The following is a 20695-nucleotide window of genomic DNA, read 5'->3' on the forward strand; positions in this document are numbered from 1 at the left end:
GAACGCGTCTGCTGAATGGAAGGCTGCAGTCCGGCAGTGGGACACAATGTAGGCTTTAAAAAAAGTTGTGTGTGCACATAACTGAGATGGTAATCACCTGCTATAATGAATTACAAGGCCGCAAAATATATGACACGCTTTTATGGCTCTACAAATAAGATCGTGGAAGATATTTTTGTGGCTTTCGTTCTGTGACATAATGACATAATATTAAGGAAGAACGCAGGTTTTTCCTCGGAAATTGGCGACCACGAGCTACTATGAAATTAAATACGTTTTGAAACATAATTGTGTAATAATATGCTGATTATCACTTAACAGATCACATTATAATTCTAAAACAAATCATCAGTAAATATATTATCTAGATCATCTAGCAGATCACTGGTATCATTAGAGGTTTCATTGCAGAATGGGTCTTTATCTGAAACAATACAATATGCATTAATTAATTAATGTTTTTATGGTTGGTAGTTACACTTAAACTAAACTTAAACTAAAATAAAAAAAGTGTTAGTATATTTAGATAACAATACCTAACTTGTCACTTACAAGCTCTTCTCAGAAGCACACTGTTCAACTTGTAGATAATCAAAATTATATCTACCAGCCATAAATATCATCATCATGTCAAATGGCCCCCTTCAAATGAATTTTACTATAGTCTATACAGCCGCCTATTTGCCCTAAGGCACAGTAGCCCGGGCCAAGGGTGGCAGTCTATATGGGTGATGGGTGCTGAGAAAGGAGTGGCTAGTAGTTGCTACAAGGCCTGGGGCCTAGGGCGGCCAACACTGCAAATCCGCCTCTGAGTCCATACCATAATGCCTGAATGAGATAAGAGAACTTACCTAAATTTGCACATTGTACAGTTCTAATCACTGTCATATCATTATCACATTCTACATCATATCCATCAGGTAAAGGCTTATTATCAGCTTCTTCATGAAGCACTGCAGAACTGTATATAGCATGAATATTGCTCAGTGTGATGTTCAAGTAATGCTTTTTGAAGGCACTGCCGGTGGTGAGGACTGTGGGTCTTCTTAACACTAAGGCACAGTACTCTGAGACAATGAAGGGGGCAAATGTAGACCATGCATCTCTGTGGAGTGTGCATTTGATACATCCTGGACACAGAAGACAACATATAGTTATTATAAATATACATAGTTAATATAAGTGCAGAACCCATACTATTGAATATGAGATTGCAGAGAAATAAATATTTCCATATAATGTTGGTGATGTGAGAGGTTTCTTAAAACAATTTCCTTCAGTGAGGTTGGCAACTGTGAAAGGTTTGCATAGATGGCACCCTCATAGCTTGAACCTTTTTCTATGAGATTTGGCTTTTTTAAAGGGCTGGCATCTAGGGCATAAAAATTCCATTGAAAAACAAGAAATCTATAGATTGAAAGGGCAAGCTATGCTGGCGCCATCTGCTAAATACTTTGACCGGCCAACCCCATTGTCAAATCCAAATGTCCAAGTCAGTTTAATATACCTAAATATTTCTAAGTATTGTATGATGATTGAATGACACATTAATTTGACCTATCAGTAATGAATAAAAATAAATATATTTTCTCACCAGTAGTATCCCTCAATGTTATAAGTGGGTCTGTAGCTGATCTATCAACAGTTTCAACAAAAGCAGTCACAACCTGAGCCTTCCGTCTTCTCAAGTGTCCAGCCAAAGCTTGCTGCTTCACAGATTTGATAGAATCTATGGCACCTAAATTAGACTTTTCTATGTCTTCTGAGAGTCTTCTCCATATTTCTGTATCGAATTTCTCACCAAAATAGTTGTCTGACAAATCTACATCCTAAAAATATTTTTAGTGTTAAAATTCAATTTTGGGTTATAATTGTTTTTACCTGTCCCTGGTGGCTAAGGAAGTTAAGGGACATCTGACTGATTTAGTCTAAGAGTATAGTTGAAATTTTTTAAGCTGTCCATTTAGAACTATGAGATGTCGTAGTCCTAAATGGTCAGGTTAAAAATTTCAACTATAGAATAAGGTTTATGTAGTATTACGACTGCAACCAGCGAGTAGTAGACACGTAGCTTCGTCTATTGTTTAAAACTCTTATCTTTAACCGGCGGTCAATAAAACATCTGTTTCGTCAACGAGAAGGTGCAATTAAATTTGCACCTTAGCGACTATGGGGGAGGGTACAGATTTGAGTGACGGTGAAAACCCTGATCAGACACCAGAAAATAGTAACTTAGTGGAACAAAATAGCAGTACAAGCCCACGTGATGATAGTATGGAAGGCGGTCAAAACATGAATTCGAGCACAAAAAGAGGCCGAGAAGACAGCGAAGAGGAGCCATGGTGCATTGTAGGAAGAGACGGGAAGAGACGTAGAGAGGGAACAAACAGCCCAGTAAAGAATAAGGAGGAAGAAATCAAATATGAAGCATACATTTCGGCTGCAGAGGCTCTGCCTAAACAATTTGCTTTCGCCCGAATGATGCAGCAAAATAACATAGCGGACATCATAGAAATAAAATATATTAACCCAAATAAAATTTATGTCCACTTCGGGTCTGAGAGTGCTTTAGAAAAACTTATTACATGCCAAGCTATAAAAGAGAAAGCATGGAGTATAGTGAGAACTAGCGAGGTTGCTGCTTCTTATGGCGTAATTAGGCAGGTAGAACTGGATCTAACCGAGAAGGAGATTTTGGAAAGCATAGATGGCGGCGCCCAGCTATTATCTGTCAAGCGGTTAACTCGTCGATCGGAGGATGGCAAGTGGATAAATAGCGAGTGTGTGAGGTTGGGATTCAGGGGATCCTCCCTACCAGCTTATGTCCATGTATTTGGTATGCGCTTGATGGTTAAACCATACATATTTCCCGTGACACAATGTTCGAACTGCTGGAAATTTGGCCATGTGAAGAGACTGTGCCCGAAAACAAAAATTGTGTGTCCAAAATGTAGCAAGAATCATAACAATTGTGAGGTCACTAAGTATGTATGTGTAAACTGTACTGGGGATCACTTAGCGTTAAGTAAAATGTGTCCGGTTTACCTAAAAGAGAGGAAAATAAGGAGTATAATGGCAGATTTTAATGTTACTTATCGCAAAGCTTTGAGTATGTATGTCCCAGAAAGCCCTGTCAGGGAAATTAAAGACACCCCCGAAATTGAACTCAACAAATCAGATGCTTCCTTTCCAAAAATTCGCTTTAATTCGGAGAATGAAGAGCAAAGCCAAGATACGCTACCGACCCAAATTCCGAAGTCATACGTAGCAGTTGCCAAGCCCACCTCATCTAGTGCAAAGGAGAAGGCGTCCCCGAAGAAAAATGGGACTGGTAAAAAGAAACACAAGAAAACCAATCCTCAAAAAAATAAACATATAACATATGACACACAAACTGATGAGTCGGAAGGTAGCTGCATGGATGTAGACATTGAATCGAGTTCGGATACGAATAATAGTTTAGATATGAAGAAGGGAAAAAAGAAGGTTAATGAAGAAAGAAGAAAGTCAAACAAAGAAAAGAAGAGTGACAATATTACGCTGGAAAAAGTTATGGAGATGTTAAAGAACATATTTTGCAGTGAGAATAAGCCTGTTGTGGATAAAATTGTTTCAGTGGTCAAAAACGGTATTAGGTGGTTAGTTAGTTATGTGACCAAACACTTTTTTGATTTGCCTCCCTTGAGTCAATTCCTCGGCTGTGATGGCCAGTAACGTACACAAAAACAAAATTAACGTAATCCAATGGAACTGTCAAAGTTTGAAGAATAAATTAACATCATTTGAGCAGGTATTGTCTCGCGAGAAGGTTCATGTTGCAGCGCTGAGTGAGACTTGGTGCGATCAGGACCTGAACTTGAGAGCAAGTGACTATAATTTATTTCGAAGAGATAGGGTTGATGGCTATGGTGGCGTTGCAGTTTTAACACATAAATCTGTCAAATCACAAGAGCTTCGTTGTGTTTTATCTAACCCCGGTATCGAAGTTATCCGCGTCAAATTATTTAACTGTTCCCCTCTTGAATATATTATTTCAATATATTGCCCATCTTCGATTCAAACTACTCAAAGAGATTGGGATGAGTTATTTTCCTTATGTGACAGGAAAACGCTGTTGCTAGGGGACTTTAATGGACACTATACTACTTGGTCACATAAAATAGATAGTCGTGGAAGTCAAATATTCGATTCCTTACTTAGTCACGATCTAATAACCTTAAATGATGGATCTCCAACTAGGGTTCAACTTGTCAATAGTACGCTTAGAGAATCCGCCCCCGACATATCTCTTGTTTCGACTGACATAGCAATAAATTTTAACTGGAAAGTCAGTAATGAATCCCTTGGCAGCTTCGAGCAACACGGAAGGGAGGCGGCATTCGCACTATTTCCCCTCTGCCGAGGTACAAGATTAGCGCGTCAATCTAATCTAGCGCGGGTGATAAAACTAGTTGCACTTGGATTTTTCACTAGACCGAGTCCAGACGCGCGAGTGAACACTGCTGCACAAAAATGCCTGTTTGCTCGGTTTTTTGTTATAAAAAGAGGTCGGGGACATCAAATTTACAAAAAGAAAGTGTTACATTTCACATGTAATATTTTTTTTTTACATATCATACGTTTAATTACATTTAAATACAATTATTATATTTTAGTCTCAAGTAATTGTTGGATTTATCGATTTTGCTCGCTCAGTACAAATTGCGGATCGGTCGAGCGACAAATCCGACTTCTCATCTCTCGGAATACAATGACATACTTCAACGAAAATGTGTTAGTGTGCGTGTTGTGACACTAGTCACTCGTCCGTACACAAAAAGAGATCGAGGTTTGCAAGATTTGTCTTTGACGTGTGTCATTTTCTATGTATTTGTGTCGTCATTACAGAGGGCCTACCGCGAACCACGTTCGACGTGTTGCCTCCCTGTCACACTTACGTATTTTTTTTTATGAAATAGGAGGCAAACGAGCAGACGGATCACCTGGTGGCAAGCGATCACCGCCGCCCATGGACACCCGCAACACCAGAAGAGTTGCAAGCGCGTTGCCGGCCTTTAAGATGGGAGTACGCTCTTTTCTTGAAGGTTTGAAGGTCGTATCGGTCCGGAAATGCCGCAGGCGACAGTTCATTCCACAGTTTGAATTTACAAGTGCCATAGAAAGGCAACACGTCGAACGTGGTTCGCGGTAGGGCCTCTGATTGGATTTTGTATGTAAGTGTGTGAGAAGTGCGACTGTGTGCACCTTCCCCCCGCGAAAAATGGCAGAAAGATTTGTACGGTGAGATATCGCTTGGGCCCCTCCCTTCCGACGTGTCGGAAGCCGGTGTTGCTCGAAGCTTGGCAGTGATCATTTGATAATCCAAATGTCTACGGAATGCATGTCTAATCTAAAACCCACCAAAAAACGAAATTTTAAAAAAGCGGATTGGCTGTCATATACTGAGACTTTAGAGAAATCACTTTCTAACCTTACGATCCCAGATGACTGTCAAATAGCGTATGACCTATTTTTATGCGAAATTAACAAAGCGGCCGATTTACATATTCCTTTTGTTAAATACAGCCAGAATCCTAGTAGCAACTTTATACCTAGATAAACCGTATTGGAATGCTACGTTGTCCAAAGCCGTAGCGGAACGTAGACTAGCACTAAGTACTTTTAGGAAAAACCCCACACCAAATAACCTCATCATTTTAAAAAATAGAATCGCCGCGGCACAGAGACTCATCCGGCAGGCTAGATATAAAACCTTTCATGAGTTTTGTACATCAATCGATAACGCAACATCATCTAGCGATATGTGGAAGAGAATGAAGTGGTTAAAAGGTCTTAAATGCAATAACAAATACGTAGATAACGACCGTTCTGTTTCATTACTTAATAGTTTGACGCCTGACTTTGTTTGCGGTGAAAAACCGGTCTTTACTTCTAATAATAGGATGTTAGGTGCCCCAATCACAATTCAGGAGATAGAAAAAAGTATTAAGACATCTGACACTGCTCCCGGGTGCGATGACATATCCTTTTCAATGTTGCGTCATCTTCCATCTGTAGGTAAATATATTCTAAAATGTTTGTACAACAGGTTCCTTGCACATGAGTTCGTTCCGAGACAGTGGCGCGATATATTCATTATACCGATCCCTAAACGGCCTAAACCAGGGCGTGACCCCAATTCCGTCTCATCGTTAAGACCTATAGCCCTTATGTCGTGTTTATGTAAAGTATTTCATTCGATAATAAACAAACGATTAGAGTGGTTTCTTGAGAAAAATGAACTATTCTCTGATTATACCCTGGGTTTCAGGAAGTCTAGGTCTTGTCTAGATAACTTAAGTTTTTTAGTAACATTAATACAAGCGGGTTTCGCGAAGAAACATGTATCCTTAGGTTGTTTTATTGACATAAACAATGCCTACAACAACGTTAACGTTAGGGAGCTGCTATTAATTTTGGATAGACTTGATGTGGGTAAGTCGATATGTAGCTACCTGTGGAACTTTCTAACAAATAGGAACTTAAATATAAAACTAGAAAATTCTACTGTGTGCAGGAGGTCAGGCCAGGGTCTAGGACAAGGGGACCCGCTGTCTCCGTTGCTTTTTAATGTTGCCACAATTGAAATTTGTAAACTTGTAAATAATGTATATATTTCACAGTACGCAGACGATTTTGTGATATTTACTAGTGCGGCCAACTTACGCGACTCCATAACTACATTACAATCAGCAATTAATACCTTCACAGTTATATTATGCAATCTCGGGTTAGAAGTATCGTCAGAAAAAACGAAATTATGTTTGTTCAATTCTGGTAATAAGCCGATAGCTCACTGTATTGATATTAAAATTAATGACACATGTTTGGAAGTAGTGAGTACTGTTAAATATCTCGGTCTCTGGCTTGATCGTTCGTTACGATGGGGTAAACATATAACAGAGCTGTGCGAAAAATTAACTAAGTACATTAATTTATTTAAAGTACTAGCGGGCGCGGGGTGGGGTGTACATCATAAACATCTTAGACGGTTGTACATTTCTTTAATACGAAGCCGGATGGATTACGCTAGTTTCTTATATGACAGTAGCTGCAAAAATAACCTTGTTAAATTAGACAGGGTGCAGAATCAGGCTTTGAGAGTGATAGGAGGCTATATAAAAACAACCCCAATCCATGTTATGGAAGTGGAATTACACCTCCCGCCTCTTGAGATCCGTAGGAAATACTTAGCAGGAAAATTTTGTCTTAAAATGAAATCCTTTAATAACAGTCCCGTAAATACAACCCTAAATCATTTACATATTATACAAAATAGCAGGCACTGGAGGCGGAAAAAAATACCGTTACTCGTTACGTCACACAATCAATTAAAAGATATACCTATTCATTCAAGTAGACTATTAGAAATGTTTATATTTAATACCTGGATTCATAGCATAGATTTAAGTGGCATTATATACTTCATTGACCCCTTTAAAAAAGCTAAACGAAAGTACGATAGGTTAGAAATAAATAAAATCTGCAGCGGGGTAATGGCGAAATATTCTACATTTCATAAAATCTTTACAGATGGTTCCAAAGAAAAAAGTATCGGGGCAGCCTTTTTTGATGAAATAAATAGTTATCATATAAAATTTAAAATAAACTGTAATATTTCCATAATGCATGCCGAACTGATTGCCATTTCCGAAGCCTTATCTTACGCGAAATCCATAAATTCCAACAAAATTGTAATATTTACCGACTCTAAGAGTGCTTTGCAACATCTGGCTCGATGCACCTCGACTTTTCGAGGAGTACCGATAGCCTACACAATAATAAATTTAATTCTGGAATTGAAATCTATGGCAAAAGTTATAATATTGCAATGGATTCCGTCGCATGTAGGTATAAGTGGCAATGAGACAGCTGATGCATTAGCAAGACAGGCATGCAGCGATGGCATTGAATTTCACTTGCTGCCCCCATATAATGACTGTTTACATTTAGTCAAATTAAAGTGTCGCGAATTGTGGAAGGAATATTTCGACGAGAGATCTAGGGACAAAGGTATTTGGTATAAGACAATACAGCCACAACCCTTTAATTCTCCTTGGATTGATAATAGTGTGTTGTGTAGGCAGGATCTAGTTTTATTATTGAGATTGCGTTCTGGACACATTCCATTGAATAAGTTCGCCTACCTCATGCGTAAAGTGAATTCGGAATTATGCACCTTATGTAATCGCGTCGAGGTTGTGGATCATATTTTAATGGAGTGTGTCCGAAATGAGCGACTTAGAAGACAGATATTTCATGACAATGACAGTTCCATTGGGTTATGTAATACCTACCTTTCGAACCCCATGTCTGAGGTTGTTGAAAAGCTATTGAATATTGTTAAGTGCGGTCTGAGGGACAGGAATGTGTGATGTAATTAAACTAGATGTAGCTATTTACTTTCTTTCAACTTTGTTAATTAAGTCTGTTTTTTATGGGGTGACATATTCGTTCAATCGAAAAAGCCCCTTAATAAAGAAAAAAAAAAAAAAAAAGGTTTATGTATAACTATTCATAACCAATTAGTTAGGTAGATAGGATAATTTATATCAACAATGTTCCTAAGCAGAGAGGATTTTAGTTAGTAGAGATAACTGTAAGACTAATTATTAAAAAAACATTGACATTTAATTTACAATTAACTTAAATAACATGCATCAAATATGCAAATTACCTGTGAAAATAACTCCATGTGGCAAATTGTCTCATCTTTACTATCTTCAAAGTTACCATTGAGAAGGCCAGCCGGTCCCGGAAACTTTCTTTTAGCATTGTGATCGAAATATGAATTAATCATTTTTCTTTTTGTATGTTTCGGGGAAATATTTTCTGAGTTCACACTATTTCTTATAGGTTCTGTGCTACATGTGTCAACCTCTTCAATCATTTTCCGATCTGTTTTTTGCTGCGGTGGGGAAGGGCTAGCAATATTTGCGCATTTAAGAGGCTGATTAGCCACATTGGCTGGACTATTCTGCTTAACCGGTATGCTCCTTTCGCTGCACAACTCACGTGCAATATTTTCTGTTTCTTTTGTTGTAACATCAGGGAAATCAAACTGTGACAAGATCTGAAAAAATATAGAATTAAAGTCGTTTGATTTTGAAAATATACACAACAATTTTGAAAATATACACAATAATTTGGTACACTTAAGTAAATGAAATTACCTGATCGAAATCGTCGGATTCAAACATTGTATTTACTATACAGAATATAGTTTGCTTTGAAAATTATGTTATAGGTTTTCTTACTGTTTCTATAATTAAAAATATCTACGAAGTTTAGTTTCCAAGTATTTTACCGCAAAAATCCGAAGAATCGACATAAAGCAAAAAGCAAACAAGATTACAAGACGATCCAAGCAAATAAATTTGACAATTTCGACATGACAGTTGACAGTGACATTTATGGGGCACGTTCTGAAATAATGTTGATGGCATGGAAGACGAAAAAATTCTCTTGTAAAGGCACCAAAGCGAGCGAAATTCTCTTGCAAAGGTCTGTAGCCCCCTCCAGACTATGTGCGTCAATCGCGGCGCGACGTCGCGGAACGAACATATCGCGAAGTTGACGAATGACTCCACACTCGCACACTTCACAGCAAGGCCTGTTCACTTCCTAAGAAAGTTATGTCCCCAAATAATTGCGCATGTGTGCGCCTGAAGCTTCTATGTGTGCGTTGGCCTCCGAGAAAAAATTGCGAGTAATAAAAATAAAAACATTTTTCTACAGCAACATTGCTCCCAACTCTGATTTAAATTATCACGAATTTTATACATAATTAATCATAAAACGGGACTTAAAACGCTTAAAACTTAATTACACGCGATTAAGTTTTATAATGAATATTTGCTTCCAACTGTCTTTATCAATATTCATAAAATATATGGAGGGTAGGTACGTCTACCCACCATAATAAAAAAATATATTTGTCAATGACTCTGTCTCTCTTTTAATATTGATCCTAGCGAAAAATTCTACTGATTCTTTCTTGTAGGCAATTTTATGCAAAATACTTATGTAATAGAACATTTTTTTGCTTTTCGTGTTGTTTTTACTACGTTACAGAGATTTATTTTTAAGCAGTATTTGTCCATTTTTCTCTGTTGTATCTTTTTGGCATTTAATAGTAATCATGCAAAAAAGGGGAAAAAGGGTACTTTTTAGGGTTCCGTACCCAAAGGGTAAAACGGGACCCTATTACGCTGTGGTTAAAGTTCATAACGAAAATTTTATGTATTAAATCTTTAAATAATAAATACAACGTAGCGGTACAACCACTTAAGACTGTAAGTCTGTACCTACATAGATTACAGCAATGCACAATAGAAAATGTGCTAAATGCGGAGCAACGGCTGTTGAAGCAGCCAGAGTGAAATTTATTCAGCTTTAGTGGGTTCAGAAGGAACCGAGTCATAACGCATCTGGAAAGCTTATTAATTAACCTTGAAGAAATGTATGAATGAATACAAGTTAGAAATCTGTGTAAAATGCCGTGTGTAAAGTGTAGTGTATCTGTGTGTAAAGTGTAATAGGTAGGCATGCCTAATGTTACTTGTATAATACTGAAAACTTTGTGAATGCGCTTTATTAATGTCTATTTTTATTAAGTTGTCAGGGTTTAATTTTCAGTGTATATTTCTATATGTAAAACATAATACAATGTTATAAACATAAATATGCCTTTTATTTAAATCAATAGATAATACCACAAACAAGGGGTAATATTTGCATCTTTCATATATTTCGTGATATGAAGATAACAAATATGTTTATAAACATAATTACTATATACCTATAATACCAATACCCACCAGGCTAAACCGGTTGTCAACTTTAGTTCCATTGGTACACATCGAGGGCGCCAGTAGTATAAACGTATAAACGGTTGGGGACATTTTTAGTGTTCCGTACAAAACTTTGTTTACGGAACACTTATGGGATCACTTCGGTCTTGCAAATCAGTTAAATACGTTTTTCTCAGAAACCGTTTGACATAGATACCTAAAATTTGGAACAGTTATAGCAATTACCACCACTCATATTGTAAATAAGTCAAAACTGCTTATTTCTTATTAAAGGGGGAAATTTAGGGGGTTGAGAGGGGTAGGCTGAAACTTTTTTCATTTGTAAGAATCGTGTGGGGTACCATTAGAAAGCTTGCAAAAAATTGAGTCGATGGACTGATTTTGACTTCATTTTAGACTGCAATAGTTTCGTCAAAAAATGCATTTAAAGTTGCAAGTTTTCATACAAAAATTTCCACCTCTGTCCTGGCGATTTTCGCGAAAACTATAGCTAACAGGCAGCTGACCAGTCAATACCCAACTTAAAGAAGCATGGAGACGGCGGGAAAATTATCAGCTTAACTTTATCTTTATTAGTTTTTCAACTGCAGCTTGACCTTTGGTTGCTTAGGGCTAGCTAACTGATGCTTACACTGGTCAATTCACATTAGGCAAGAAACATCCTTAGTTAAAACTTTGGCATTGAAATTTATGACTTATGTCTTTGACACAAAGTTTAATTCTGCTTGCTTATTTTTGTGGGATATTTAATTTTATCTCAATAGCCTACTATAAGTATGAGAGAGATCTACAAAAAACGACCTTATTCTATTGCAAATAAGTTTCAATTTCGAACGGGCTTTCCAACCAATGGACTAGGCATCTCAAAAATCTGAAAAATTCAAATTAAGAATTCCGTTCTTGACTGTCGTTGTGTTTTTTTTCCACATTAGGACGCATAGAATTAGTAAGGCGTATAGAGATAATAAAGTCATTTAATATTTTATGAACAGCTTTGGCCTCATGTATAGATTTTATTGAGAGTATCTGATTCGTCGAAACAATATACACAATATTCCTTTTCATTAAGTACCATTACATTTCTGTACTAATTGTATAATTATAATATCTATTAATTATATTCAGTACTTATGTATATTTTTGAACGGATCGGTGAGCAACAAGATTCAGGGCTATAACCGCGAAAATAGAAGTTCGCAAATTGCGAGCATTTTTCTCTGTCACTCTAATTACGCCTTCATTGGAGTAAAAGAGAAAGATCTCCGCAAATTGCGAATTTCGGTTTTCGCGGTAGCCCCTCAGTCCTGTTACGAGAAAATAATTTTGGAAGACATTAATAGTATATGACAGTTAAATATCACAGTTTTTAGAAACAATGGTAAAATTGACGAAATATTTAAAGTAAGCCGATCTTGTTTTTTAGCAGTTCTAAATAATATTAAAGTCTATATATATATGGCATAGAACTAGAAACAAAATCAAATAAAAAATAATAATGAGTTCTAAACTAAATTCAAATTGAAGGAGTATACATTTAAGGTATTATAGGCCAAGCGCGCACCACGATATTAATTTTTGCGACACGATTTTAGAATCGCGCTGTAATATATCGCAGAAAATTCACTGCGCGCACTGCGATGAAAAAGTCGACGATTTGTTCATTCTCAACATGGATTTCGTACCAGTCGCTTGTCATGAAACGTGTCTTTAATATGCGATTGCTGTATGACTTTGAGCATTTATAACACAAAGGTGATCCCCGTCTATTTCCATAATTAAATGGTCAACATCTAGCGTCTCATTTTGAGACTCCATTGGAGATGCAGGTGCCGAGATGTTGGGGTTTGGAGAGCGAAATGCCGACTGAGGTCCGGCCGGGGTGCGATTTTATTATCATAGTGCGCGCGGGGCCATACAACTCCGCATGCTGCAATTCACTTTGCGACAATCGCGTCGCGAACAATCGCGGAAAAATGTGACAAATCACAATTTTAAAATCGCTGCGATTTTTTTGTCGCATATGCGCGCACTAACATATAACATACGTTGCATTTCTGCGACAAAATTATCGCAGGACAAAAAATCGTGGTGCGCGCTTGGCCTTACTCTAAATTATTATAATACATCAAGATAAATCTATGACATCAAGCATTCGCGAGATGCTCAACTTCGGTATTCAAACACAAAGCAATAGTACAAGAATCAAACTAAATGCAAAGGCCGAAGGAGCGATTCGAAGATCCGAAGCGTCCGACAGACGCGCTCCTCCCGTAACTTTTCCAAGTATTTTTAAGTACAAGTGTCTAAGTCGCAAGATCCAAAGGCTGAAGTCGCATTGGGCCGAAAGCCCGAAGCATCCAGGAGGTCAGTTCTAAACACAGGTAATTAATACAAGTGTCTAAATGCGAAGGCCGGAGGCCGAGCTCCGCCTAGGGCCGAAGGCCCGAAGCCTGCAAGATGTCAGTGGTTAAACACAGAACTGACAGCCTGGATGCTTCGGGCCTTCGGCCCTACGCGGAGCTCGGCCTTCGGCCTTCTCATTTAGATACTTATACTATTGTTCTGTGTTTAAGTACTAACATCCTGGACGCTTCGGGCCTTCGGCCCTACGCGGAGCTCGGCCTTCGGCTTTCGCATTTAGACACTTGTACTATTGTTCTGTGTTAAAGCACTGACATCCTGGACGCTTTGGGCCTTCGGGCTACGCGGAGGTCGGCCTTTGGCCTTCACATTTAGACACTTGTACTATTGCTCTGTGCTAGACGTGTGCGCCGCGCCGGCGCGCCGCCGCCGCCGGGCTTTTTGACCACGCCGCCGCCGCCGATAAATGATCGGCGTGAAATCGGCGTGACCTTGAGTGTTGTTAATTAGCTATTCTAAGTTGGTTTTTGAATTACAATATAGATTTTTTTGTATTATTTATGTTACAGTTGTCAAATATACATCAATCATTAATTAAATGAACCTGAATAGCCAGTTGCAGAAACTATTAGATACACCAATTAAAGTAACTGAGTAACCTTAAGTAGTCATCGTCAACTGTTAACGAACGAAAGAAGACTGCTGCTAGTGCTGCTTATACCTTGGACAGCTAGAAGAACAAACTTCTCCATTCTGAAAGAGCTCTATATCGCCACTCATCTATTCCAAACATGCCATGGGTGAGCCCTTAGCTTCTTCGGACATATTATCTAACGCATGATGTGGAGAAACACATTAATTTAAGCCAAATGAATGGCAAACGTGCTCGAGATGGAACATGTGTGAGATGGTCGAACGCTATGAAGAGGTCGGCTTGTAGCAGTCTGCACCGTGCAGTCCATACGGCTTATGACTGCACGAAATGGAGACAAATTAGATGTGGTCGCGAGCCTCGGCAATGAGAAAACGAGAAAGAAGATACGTCTCAGTAAGCCTGGTGCTTGTGCGACACCATTAAAAAGAAGCCACAGCAGTTTACTATGTCTAGCAAATGTCAAGGATGTATGAGGTTCTGTTTTGTTAAAGTAAAAAGTACGTCATTTTAATATGATAAGCCATGGAAAGCTTGAGAAAACGGAGAGTTACAGATTGGATCGAAGGTCATTGGGAGCAGAAAACCTCTTAATGAAAGCCAGTTACTAGGGCAATCAAGTTATTATACCTATCCTCACTATATTCATTAACAAACCTTATTTTACTCACAGCATATTCAAACTATACGTAGTTCATTGACGAGCAACCTGCATTGATCAAATTTTCAAGAAATACAACAAATTAATGATTTTTGTTAAGAAACTTGAAAGTCAAGGTCACGCCGATTTCACGCCGAAAACACGCCGCCGCCGCCGATTTTTTGGCAAACGCCGCCGCCGATCATTTTTTAATCGGCGCACACGTCTACTCTGTGCTAAAGCGATGACATTTTGCTAAAGCTCGGCCTTCGGCCTTCGCACTTAGACACTTTGTACTATTGTTATGTGTGTGTAGTTGAATACGGTATCCTAAAAACAGGCAAACAACCTCTAAAATGTAACGATGCGAGCGGTATGGCTACCATCAGTTTGGCATTGACATAAACGCTACCGTGGGCGTGAACGTAATTTACTTTCTATGCATCTCGCTCGTACTGACATATTAGTGCGAAAGAGATATACCTATAGGAAGTAAATTACGTTCACGATATCGTTTATGTCAATGCCAAACTGATGGTAGCCGTACGGAACACTAAATGCCTCGAGCTATCTCGGACTTGGCCAAATTATTTTGTATGGAGTTACCGTTCTTCTCCTAGTGAGTATTATATTCTTTGCTTCACAGCGATTTCGCAGTTTGGTTTGCGGCAATATGGCGGAAAAGCATCAGCTTATCGAGTTTAACTGTTAGTTATCTATGGCATCATACGTAATTTAGCTGTTTTTCCATTTTGTTTTATTGTAAAACCGTAAAATATATAGCTACTTAATATAATATAATCATAATATCATTCATATTTATCTTGCCACAGAGGAGCCAAAATATTGTGTAATGTGGAGTCTTGCAAGTTCGCGCTTCGCGCCTCCTTTGACGCGGGCCGAAATACCGACAAAGAACAAGGCGCGAAGGCGTGAACAATCTGCGAAATCGACGCCACACTCGCATTCGCGGCTTCGCCCGCGATTCACGCGCATAGTCTGGAGGGGGCTTGTGACTTATTACCGCGCACACGAAAGTATTCTGTCTCTTCTGAATATGGCAATGGCAAATGAAAGTGAAGAAAGCACATACTGCGCAAACCCAATTACTGTACTCTTCGGCCGTATCAAAGTACCGTCAACCGGGGTGAATAGGGATGGCTGGGGTGAATAGGGACAAAACTTAAAATGTGATTTGCCTGACAATTTCTTAATACCTAACTGTCTACATAAATTACATCATACCAAATCTACTGTTATTTTCAATCGAATGATACAATTTGTGTGGGAATTTATTAAGAATTAGTCAGAGAAATCATGGAGCCGCCATTAACAGGCGTTCCCCTCTGTCGAAAATAGGCGGCCAATGGTCAACCACATGTCAACCATATGTATGGACTGACGTTTATCTGACATGACGTACCTATACATTTGATGTGCCCCTCCCCCGCAAAAAACGGCAGACTATTTTGTACCGAAAATTTTAGACATGGCAATCTCATTTTAAGTTTTGTCCCTACTCAACCCGGTTGACGGTATATATTTGAAAAAAAAACTATTTTTATTTGACATACATTGTCAAATTTATCTATTAAATATAATTACATGTATTCAAAATTTGTACAACTATTTATTGTTTCATATTTTTGTTATATTCACAATTTTTTATTAAAATGGCAGTGTTTAATCCCTTTGATCCCTTAAAAAATGTTACACCGCGGTTTACAGAAGAACAACTAAACGAAATAATAGAATTTTTTGATGAGAAAGCCAAACCTTTATTAACTATAGATGATGGAGAACCTATTAACGTAATATCAATTGAAAATTTTATAGAATTCCTGGGACTGAAAAAGTAGAGTACATAAATATACCTAGATTCATAATTAAATAGTAAAATCGAAAAAGCTCAGTAGAATTTCAACTTAATCTTTTTAGTGCACATGTTGCTCATAGGCTTCATAATCTTCATATGTAGGTACATTTACACCACAATTTTATTTAACGGTAGCCAGAACAAAGACGCTACATGATTCAGGGTACAGTATAATGCGAAGCGTTGGTGAAAAAAGTAAAGATTTTTTAGGATAAGTGCAGTTTACTGTAGTACACTTAATTTAACAATTATTATGATAGCTGAAGCAAATAGTGTTAAAATTATGATCCATAAATGCTATTGTTAACAGATATCATAGACGACATTTCAATTACCCTACATATATGGAAATCATGGCTGAGGCAGAACGTTTGAGGGCTGGAGTGACTAGAGTATTGACAAAGGAGCAAGTTATTTACATGTTAGATAAACGGGTTATAGAAGCAACAATAAAACATGAATTACTTTTGGCCTTTCAAGTAAGTAGGTATTATTTACTCACTGGGTAAACTTGCAATTTATCCTATAGAGAGTCTTAGAGTGGAAATAATAAATTGTAAAGCCCTCTCCACACTCGTGCGCGAATCGCGGCGCGAAGCCGCGAACGCAAGTGTGGCGTCGATTTTCGCAGACAGCGAAATCGACTCCACACTCGCGTTCGCGGCTTCGCCCGCGATTCACGCACATAGTCTGGAGGGGGCTTAATAGTAATGAACTCGTATTATGCCGGCTACATACGTAACGATAAATCACATTTTTGAGGCAGCAGTTTTTGTAAAAAAATATCCAGATCTATTCAAAAAGGCCAAAGATGTATACAATAGAAACACGAGATATCCCAATAAACTTGTATTAGATTTTATTCCGAATAGTTCCCTTTTTATGAAAAATAGTTATTATTTATGTATGAAAATATTTAATGCCCTTCCGGAAAACATCAAACCCCTGCCTCTAAACCCGTTTAAAGCACAGCTGTATCGTTGGCTCAAAAAACAGGTGTTTTACTCTGTAAGTGAGTTGTTCGATATGTAATACCTAGAATTAAATAGAAATATTAGTTTTAAGTTAACAATGTACTTACCTACCTATTAGATTAATAGCTTCAAGATAATATTTGCATGCTTAACCAGCAAAATATGTTTCTGTACGGGAATATATTTCCAATAACACCTTGTTATACCATATTTTATGCAAATAAAGAATTTTCATTTTCATTCATTTCATTTCATCGTAGCGATAAAACTGTGCAGTCCGACTGTGCAGATAAATCGAACGTTCCTAGTGCCTCCACAAGTCCACACGCCTCCGATATCGGCGTCGATCGTCAGTTCTCCGCAGAAGCTCACGCAAGAAACATGTTATCCATGTCATCAAAGTTAATATGGAAGTTTAGTTTTCTTAAATTTTCTAATGTTCCGCGCAACTTTCTTATTTTTTTTCTGTCATAAGAAACTTCTCCTGACAATAACCAAACAATGTATGACAATGTATACAGGCAGAGAGTGTGGAACTGCATCTTACCGAGCATCTTGAATAGATTTTCAAAGGAATTACTAAAACTTATAGAAGGACGGACGAATAGACAAGCAACAAATATTATTAAAAAATACCTAATTAAAATAAGAGGGCAGTATACCGAAATCACCGAATTATATGACCTATTATGCTATTATGTACCTATAAAAAATATTAATTATGTATAAATATTGAAAATAAGACTCCTTAACTCAAAAAATCTTTTAAAGTTAAGATTAGTAGTTAAGCTTGATATTATATGATGTGCATATTTTACTGAAATAAACAGTTTAAATTTAAATTTATTTATTTTTTGCTTGACCAACTTTAAGACAAAAATAATTAGCGAAATTGGTCCAGCCGTTCACCCGTGATCGCCATCCACACGTAAAGCCTCCTCCACACTCGTGCGCGAATCGCGGCGCGAAGCCGCGAACGCGAGTGTGGCGTCGACTTTCGCGGACAGCGAAATCGACTCCACACTCGCGTTCGCGGCTTCGCCCGCGATTCACGCGCATAGTCTGGAGGGGGCTTAACGATAAAACTGTGCAGTTCGCATCGACAACGATTTTTCTGATATAATTTGCAACTGCCACCGATCAACGATTTTCGACACCGATTTGTCATACACACTTACTTACTTACTTACTTACTTCGCTGGCTCAGTGACATGAAGTGGATCTTGGCCTCCGACACTAGATTGCGCCATTCGTTCCTTTCCTGTGTTTCCTGTGTGTGTCATACACACGGTTCGATTTATCTGCACAGTCGGACTGCACAGTTTTATCGCTACGATTTATCGTTACGTATGTAGCCGGCATTAGATTTGCAATGTATTACAACTAGAGTTACACCAAGATAAGTCTGCAACGATTTTGATAGAACACGCAGTGCAAGTGTATTTTTGTCGTCAAATTTGTATGAAATTATAACGTACCTACAAACAACCCTTGCACTGCGTATGATATCAAAATCGTTGCAGACTTTTCTTGGTCTAACTCTAGTATTTTCCTCGCACTGGTAAATAATGAAAATTTTTGACTTTCAAATGGCAGCGAGGTTTATTCACCGCTTGTCCCTTGAAAGCCTCGCAACGCTCAAGCTCCTCTTTTTTATTTTTGCAATCTCTAGCTTCCTCAGATCTTTATATTATCACGAGGGATACATAAAGAATTTGCTCTAAAACAAAAAACATTATTTGTACGTATGTAGTATTGCTCAAGGTTTATGTGATATTTCTTCTGCAGGTTTTTGACACGGAAAAACGAAATTTCCTAGAGCTTGGAGAGTTTCTATCGATAGTTACTGATTACGGAGATGGTTTCAATAAAGATGAAAGTATAGAAATATCGCGTGATGCGAATATACGTGGTGATGGAAACATATTTTATGAGAACTTCGTTGAAAATTTATTTGCCATGGCGCCAGAACTCTACGAAATAACGGTATATTATAGATGTTGTTATTTATCCGGCGTCTTTCCTAGTAAAACAATAACAATAGGTGCTCTTAACTTTTCAATTGCATGCATGAAGCAGTTGCAACTGCACCATTCTTATTTAAGTACTCCCACCGCACCAAGATTTACCAAAACTTAAATAAGTAAATATGATATTGATAATAGACGATTTTACAACCTGCATGTTTTTGGTTACAAAGACCGTCATTGGGAAAGAACATTCGTATTTGTAAACATATTTATTTCGCTCAGACGCAGTCAGAAAGAAAGAACAAAATTGCACCTTCTGCTCCACCAATCGTAAGTAAGTGCAGTAAGTATGTGTGCAAACGCAAGATTTTGAAGGGACGGAAGAGCTTGTAGACGGTCTTGCCTGATAGATGTCATAGACCGTCTTCCGATACTCCTTATGCCACTGTCGACATGTTATATTCATTTCCAGACTGATTTTCTCTATACTGATCCCGATGAAGATCCGTCAGTCCCGCCACTTCCTCCGGAGCCCGAACCAGAGCCTGTCGTTGAAACACCTCCACCCCCACCCCCACCTCCTCCACCCCCAGCAAAAGGAAAAGCTGCAGCGAAAGGAAAAAAGAAGTAACAGAATGGTTTAAAAGATACTAACTTATTACAACTATCAGGAACATTATACGTTTAAAAATATAAACTTTGTGTTTTATTCTCATACTTTATTTACCTATTTTAAGCCCTTTGGAGCGGGCTTTATACCTTTAGGCCAAGCACGCACCACGATTTTAATTTTGGCGACACGATTTTAGAATCGAGCTGTAATATATCGCAGAAAATTCACTGCGCACACTGCGATGAAAAAGTCGACGATTTGTTCATTCTCAACGTGGATTTCGTACCAGTCGCTTGTCGTGATACGTGTCTTTAATATGCGATCGCTGTATGACTTTGAGCATTTATATATAACACAAAGGTGATCCCCGTCTATTTCCATAATGAAATGGTCAACAACTAGCGTCTCATTTTGAGACTCCATTGGAGAAGCAGGTGCCGGATGTTGAGACTTGGAGAGCGAAATGCCGACTGAGCTGAGGTCCGGTCCGGCTCTGGCCGGGGGTATATTATATATCTATGGGCCGGGGTGCGATTTTATTATCGCAGTGCGCGCGGGGCCATGATAAGCCTCCTCCACACTCATGCGCGAATCGCGGCGCGAAGCCGCGAACGCGAGTGTGGCGTCGATTTTCGCAGACAGCGAAATCGACTCCACACTCGCGTTCGCGGCTTCGCCCGCGATTCACGCGCATAGTCTGGAGGGGGCTATACAACTCCGCATGCTGCAATTCACTTTGCGACAATTGTGTCGCGA

The 20695-nt window shown here is 38.5% G+C and overlaps 3 protein-coding genes across 4 annotated transcripts; 2 read left to right on the plus strand and 1 right to left on the minus strand.

Annotated features, from left to right (window-relative positions):
- Window positions 1-74: 74 nt before the first annotated feature.
- Window positions 75-9363, minus strand: LOC134672434 (uncharacterized). The gene is made up of 5 exons (XM_063530331.1): window positions 9213-9363; window positions 8717-9112; window positions 1595-1829; window positions 852-1130; window positions 75-424 (listed from the first exon to the last, which is right to left on the minus strand). Exons 1-5 carry the CDS (start codon window positions 9237-9239, stop codon window positions 336-338), a joined length of 1026 nt encoding a protein of 341 aa, XP_063386401.1. The 5' UTR covers window positions 9240-9363; the 3' UTR covers window positions 75-335.
- On the plus strand, window positions 2099-3714 carry LOC134672833 (uncharacterized). The gene has a single exon (XM_063530788.1). It carries the CDS (start codon window positions 2170-2172, stop codon window positions 3712-3714), a length of 1545 nt encoding a protein of 514 aa, XP_063386858.1. The 5' UTR covers window positions 2099-2169.
- A 6733-nt stretch (window positions 9364-16096) lies between the features above and the next one.
- LOC134672436 (uncharacterized) lies at window positions 16097-19992 on the plus strand. Of its 2 annotated transcripts, none has more exons than XM_063530334.1 (4): window positions 16097-16361; window positions 16693-16861; window positions 19145-19342; window positions 19799-19992. In XM_063530334.1, the coding sequence occupies exons 1-4, from the start codon at window positions 16180-16182 to the stop codon at window positions 19955-19957; spliced, it is 708 nt and encodes a 235-aa protein (XP_063386404.1). In that variant the 5' UTR covers window positions 16097-16179; the 3' UTR covers window positions 19958-19992. The 2 variants fall into 2 exon arrangements, with proteins under 2 accessions (XP_063386404.1, XP_063386405.1); XM_063530335.1 differs by having other exon boundaries at window positions 16177-16317.
- Window positions 19993-20695: the final 703 nt, after the last annotated feature.

This window comes from Cydia fagiglandana, chromosome 17, assembly GCF_963556715.1.
Source record: "Cydia fagiglandana chromosome 17, ilCydFagi1.1, whole genome shotgun sequence".
Taxonomy (NCBI): domain Eukaryota; kingdom Metazoa; phylum Arthropoda; class Insecta; order Lepidoptera; family Tortricidae; genus Cydia; species Cydia fagiglandana.

Coding starts and splice junctions, on each gene's coding strand:
- LOC134672833 (XM_063530788.1), top strand. CDS start 2,170: ATGGGGGAGGGTACAGATTTGAGTGACGGTGAAAACCCTGATCAGACA.
- LOC134672434 (XM_063530331.1), bottom strand. CDS start 9,239: ATGTTTGAATCCGACGATTTCGATCAG. Junction 9,113..9,212: donor AATCCGACGATTTCGATCAG/GTAATTTCATTT, acceptor ATATTTTTTCAG/ATCTTGTCACAGTTTGATTT. Junction 1,131..1,594: donor AACATTGAGGGATACTACTG/GTGAGAAAATAT, acceptor TTCTGTGTCCAG/GATGTATCAAATGCACACTC.
- LOC134672436 (XM_063530334.1), top strand. CDS start 16,180: ATGGCAGTGTTTAATCCCTTTGATCCCTTAAAAAATGTTACACCGCGG. Junction 16,862..19,144: donor AATTACTTTTGGCCTTTCAA/GTAAGTAGGTAT, acceptor TTTCTTCTGCAG/GTTTTTGACACGGAAAAACG. Junction 19,343..19,798: donor CAGAACTCTACGAAATAACG/GTATATTATAGA, acceptor ATTCATTTCCAG/ACTGATTTTCTCTATACTGA.